The following is a 5,605-nucleotide window of genomic DNA, read 5'->3' as shown; positions in this document are numbered from 1 at the left end:
TTGCTTCCTGTAAGCTTCTATTTGCATAAAAAATACTCATGTGCTTGTCTGACCACAAACTGCCTCTGGAAGGGTACACAGGAAACTGGTAACAATGGTTGCCTTTGCAGGGAGGGCTTGAGAACTGGGGGTCAAAGCTTACCTTTTACTAAATTTGTATTATTTGAAAAAAATTTTATCAAATGGATACTTTCAGTTTAAAAACCTTCAAAAAGTTAACAATTAAGATTAATATCCCCTAAGAAAAAAAAACCCAAAACTGCAGCCACTCAAAAATGAGCTTCCCAAGCTTTGGGTTAAGTTTTTAAGGAAGAATTACTGTACGTACTTGGAATCGTTTTTAAAAAAGAATCAAGCCACTCAAGTTCTAACTATCTGTGGGCCCACTCTGAAGAGTATTTTAACTTATTTTAAGAAATAACCAGCAGTCAAGAAGCAGGGAGGAAATGTAACAGCAGTCTCAGCCTCCTTCACACTTGGCATACAGGACAAAAAAGAGCCGCCTGGCCTTGGGAACAGCTTCCTGCAGCTTTGCTCCCGGCCTCTCCATCCTGAGGATAGGCCAACTTCATGTGGCTCCAAAGACTGACATTTCCCACTCCCCACACCACATGAGCAGGGCCTTACCCATAGCACATACTTAGGAGCTTGCCAAATCAAAACCTAGATTTTTGGGGCCGGCCCAGTGGCTCAATTGGTTAAGAGTTGGCTTGGGAGCGCAGGCTCTGAGCAGCAGGGCCGCCAGTTCGGTTCCCACATGGGCCAGTGACGCTGTGCCCTCTATAGCTAAAGGAGCTGCGCTGCCGTGAGGCGATGGCATAGGCTGCAGCAGGGCTGCAGTGGGCTGCCGTGAGTGGCCAGCGGCTGGCAGCTGGTGAGAGCTGCTGCAAGCCACGGTGAGCAGCCGTCCAATGGCCGGCGACCGACTGCCTCAGCCGGGAAGATCTTAATGATCATAATACCAACATGGGCCAGTGAAGTGGCGTCCTCCACAACTAGACTGAAGAACGAAAGGACAGCAACTTGTCTGTTCCCCTTCCCCAAGTCCCCAACGCTGTTCCCATCCCCCAATAAAAATCTTTAAAAAAAACCCCCAAAAACTAGATTTTTGTACATTATGACCAGACCTTTCAAACATGAAATGAAATTCAGAATTAATCATTTGGTAATTTAAGAAGTTGGCTACTCTCACCGAAGTAAAATATCTTGCTAATTAATAAGCTAACAAGATTAGCGGTATAGCAAAATTTTTAAAATCTCATTCTCTTATATTAAAAAAACCTATTATAATAATTAACTAGTATTTTTTCAGGTTTTTCTTCCTTGGTCGTGTTGGTCCTACTCAAATCTAGATTATTTAACTAGACTAGAGGAAGGGTCAGCAAATGGTTCTTAAAGGGCAACATAGTAAACATTTTAGGCTTTGTGACCAAGAGACAAAATTGGTCTCTTACATGATTCGCCTTTGCCAGTGTACCACAAGAAGCAGTCACAGACAATATGAGGTGCCATCAAACAATACGGTGAATGTTTAAATAAAAATAATTTATTACAGTAAAGACACATTGCCATTAATCCCCCTCAAAATACTCACCCTCGCTTCAAATACACTTATCCCATCGTTCTTGCCACTTTCTGAAGCAGTTCTGGAAGTCCTCTTTCAGGAGTGTCTTTACTTGCACTATTGTGGCTGCCTCGATGTCCTGAATCATTTTGACTTTGAGAAGAACCAGAGGTTGCACGGAGCCAGATCCAGTGAATAAGGTGGATGAGGACACACTGTCATGTTTTTATTTGAGAGAAATTGCCATATACCAGCGATGTGTGACACGGAGCATTCTCATGACGGAGGGTGATTTATAAAACACACTTTCTCTCAACCGTAGCTCACACACACCCAACTGACTGCACTGAACAAGTTGAAATTTTTCACACACTTTTACTAAGGTTTGATTGACACGCCACTTCCCATATTGAAGATTCCTGCCTGCCTTTCTGTTGGATGACACTTTGGCAGTAGCATTCACCATATTTCCTGATCACAACGGAAAGGCTCTGTGTCACACATCGTTTCTGGTATACGGCAGTTTCTGTCAAATAAAAACATTACTGTGTGTCCTCATCCACCTTATTAACTGGATCTGACACTGTGCAACTTCTGGCTCTTCCCCAAAGTCAAAATGATTCAGGACATCGAGGCAGCCACAACAGCAACTAAAGGCACTCAGGAAAGAGGACTTCCAAAACTGTTTCAGAAAGTAACAAGAATAATGGGATGTGTTCGAAGTGAGGGGGAGTATTTTGAGGGGGATTAATGGTAATGTGTCTTTTACTGTAATATATATATTTTTTAATTTAAACATTCACTGTATTTTTTTTATCATACCTTGTACAGGAACCAATGTAGCACACATGAAAAGAGGTGGTGAGCTAGATCTGGCCTACAGATGGTCAACACCTAAACTGGAGCCTTTTATTGGTAAATTAAGCTAATGAGAAAATTTCTTCCTAAATTCACCTACATGCCTTAGAATGTCAATAAAATGTAGCTTAACAGTTAACATTACAAATCACACTCAAAATCAAAGGAGACAATGCTTAAAACAGTTTTGATACACTACCAAAAATCATCTTTCAATCTTTAACATGATTTAAAACTGTATTTATATGATAACTAATAGAGCTTCCCCACTTTAGAAAGTGAAGGAAAATGCTAATGATATTTCAATACTATTACATTGTGTCTTTTATCCAGCTGAAGTGTCAATTAACTATCAGGTCTCATAACAGAATTTAGGAATTTAATCTTTTGAAAATCATAATTCTTCAACTTGTAATTAGAGGCAGAGTACAATGGAGCCATGGTTTGAGCTTTACTGATGGTCCTAAGTCATATTATCCTTGTTCCCCTTCATTTTTGTTGGGAAAAGGAACTGGAGAACTTCCAAGTGTCCTTCTAGTTATAACTGTCTCTACCAGGATGGGTGTGCAAGTATAAGAGCTCACTGATCTTTCTATTGTTTCTGCCTTTGCTCAGGGTTTCCACACCCAGGGTACCCAGGCACATCCGATTTTGAGTATCAAACGTTCAGAACATTTATAGGTACTCTTAAAAAAAGGAAGAAACATTAGGGTAGCTTCTTTATTATTTCAAATAGATGGTTTTTCCTTAAAACCATTTTTTTCATTTTCAAAGCCACTAGGGGTTTTGAGTCTATGTAAGTTCCGAATCCCTGACTCAGTCAGAGTGATTTAAGTCTAAAATGCATATACGAGAAAGCATGCTTAAGTGGCTAGTCAGAATATTTATTAGCTCCCCCTAAAAAAGTTAATGAAGAAATATCTGGGGGCTGGCCAAGTGGCTCAGTTGGTTAAGAGCGCGAGCTCTGAGCAACAGGGTCGCCAGTTTGATTCCCACATGAGCCAGTGAGTTGCGCCCGAGCTGAGCTGCCGCTGAGCTGTTGGAAGGATGGTACAGCTGGTGAGAGCACGTGCTCCTAACAACAAGGTTGACGGTTCGACTCCCGCATGGGATGGTGGGCTACACCCACCCGCAACAAAGATTGAACACGGCACCTTGAGCTGAGAGGCTGCAAGCTGCCGACGGGTGGTCGGATGGTGACTGGACTTGGAGTTGAGCTAGCTGTGCCCTCCACAACTAAGACTGAAGGACAACAACTTAGCTGTTCCCCTTCCCCAATTCCCCAATAAAATCTTACCAAAAAAAAAAAGAAAGAAAGAAATTATCTGGCCGGTTAATAAGCTGAACTAGATGGGGAACACAGCTAAAGGGACAGTTTTCATCAGTCTCATATATACATGGCATACATTTCATGATGGAAACCACCACTCTGTTAGTTCCAAGGCTTTCTTTGCTGCATGCTAACGTGCAGCTTTATTATCATAAAATCACTACGAATGCAGAGATTGGGATTTCCCTTGGGAAATGCAACTCCTTCATGCTTCATTATTTTCAGCTAAATGAATGTGTGTGCATAGACAATCAAAATATGAACTACATCCCTGCTATTCAACAGATTACTGCTATGCTGAGCCACACAGTAAAATGAGTAGAAGGGCCAAGACCACAGCAAACAGAGCTAGGCTTTTAAAAGAATCATTTCAGAGCTGTTTGAATTCCAGCAAAATAAGCAATCACCCTTTTGCCATTTTAAAAGGCACTGTCCATTAAAAACACTAGCTTCTGTTCCAACCTACAGAGAAGAAATCCAAGCAACTTACATTTAAACCAGCAATTACATTGGTTTTATCTAACAATTAAGATACCTACACTTTCTTAAAATAGATTCTCTAGGCTTGAAGCATATTTCAAGAACTAAAAAAACACTCTGAGAACTTGATCTGATGCAAAGAGTTTTCAATCATTTTTAAATAGTTGGCAATTCTCAGTTTTAAGACTTCTAAAACATTGCTCTAACAGAATCTCTAAGATATACTGTATATATTTGAAAAACTAGGAATGTAAGTAGTTGGACTGGGCAGAAAAACAGCTTTCTTTTTTGTTTTCAGATGAAGGTGAGGGATAAGAGGCGGTGTGTGTGTATGTATGGTGTGCATGTGTGTGCGTGTTGGGTTGTTTTTGTGGGAAAGAGCACTGGGAGTAGACAAAGTTAGTGGGAAATTAAATTGTCATTGGCAGGAGTTGGAAAAACAAGTCCCCGCAGCTATCAACAATGATATGGTACACTTCCAGATGTGCCAAGGGATGTCATGGACTCTTTAGTGGCTATCAGTCTAAAAAAACTGAGTCCTTAGATACAGAAGAGGTTAGTACCTCAATTGTCACTTGAAGGTCTTTTCTGTAAAGCAGTGACATTGTTCCCATTAATATAAGAAACTGGTGTTGTACCAGTTCTTGATTTACATGTACAAACATATAAAACCCGTGAGGATACAGAAACAAGAACTGAAAGGAGAAATAATATTTAAAAAGACTGAAATAAAGCAATACAACTTAAAAAAATTCTGTACCATTCTGTCCCATTCTATTCTCTCTCTCAAGAATATGCCATGACAACAGTTTGTAGTTTGCGCAGGGCACTCATTAATCAAGTTAAGAGAACTGGGCAGAACCCTCACACATGGTTCCCCCATCCAGATCACTAGATGGTATTTTGAAACCATTCAGGGTCTAGATCTAGAGACAGGAAATGGAAGATGATGGAAACCGGTGCCTGGGTCCTCAGTCACTTCATGTACATAGGATTAATAGCGCTTAGTGACTGAAACAATTCCGTGTTGACATAAGAGAATCAGTACACTCTGATAATTGCTTGGCTAGCTGTGCTTACCTGAATAGCTGCAAATGCCAACGCCGCCCAGATAACATGCATCATGATTTCTTGTAGCTTCTTCACAACCAGAGCCTCACATCCCTAAAACACACAAAGTGGGCTTCATTAGATGTCTTTTGTAAAAGTGAAAGCTGCAGGTCACATATGACTGCTCATTGGCAGAAATGGAAATGACAGAAACTAAAAGAGGGAAAAAGAAGACAATACATTTAAAAGTAATTTACAGTAAAATAAAACAGCATTAAAGACAAGCAAAGGAACCAGGATGTAAAGTACAGCACAGGGAATAT

The 5,605-nt window shown here is 40.5% G+C and overlaps 1 protein-coding gene across 1 annotated transcript in view; it reads right to left on the bottom strand.

The window, feature by feature from the left end:
- TSPAN3 (tetraspanin 3) overlaps positions 1-5,605 on the bottom strand; it is a 47,412-nt gene that overhangs the window by 13,292 nt on the left and 28,515 nt on the right. Inside the window, exon 6 of the mRNA XM_019630686.1 lies at positions 5,313-5,396. Coding sequence (XP_019486231.1) covers positions 5,313-5,396 — 84 coding nt within the window. The remainder of the gene's footprint in view (positions 1-5,312; positions 5,397-5,605) is intronic.

Source organism: Hipposideros armiger, unplaced genomic scaffold (assembly GCF_001890085.2).
Source record: "Hipposideros armiger isolate ML-2016 unplaced genomic scaffold, ASM189008v1 scaffold_931, whole genome shotgun sequence".
NCBI classification, from domain to species: domain Eukaryota; kingdom Metazoa; phylum Chordata; class Mammalia; order Chiroptera; family Hipposideridae; genus Hipposideros; species Hipposideros armiger.
This window is presented reverse-complemented; position numbering and strand designations above follow the sequence as displayed.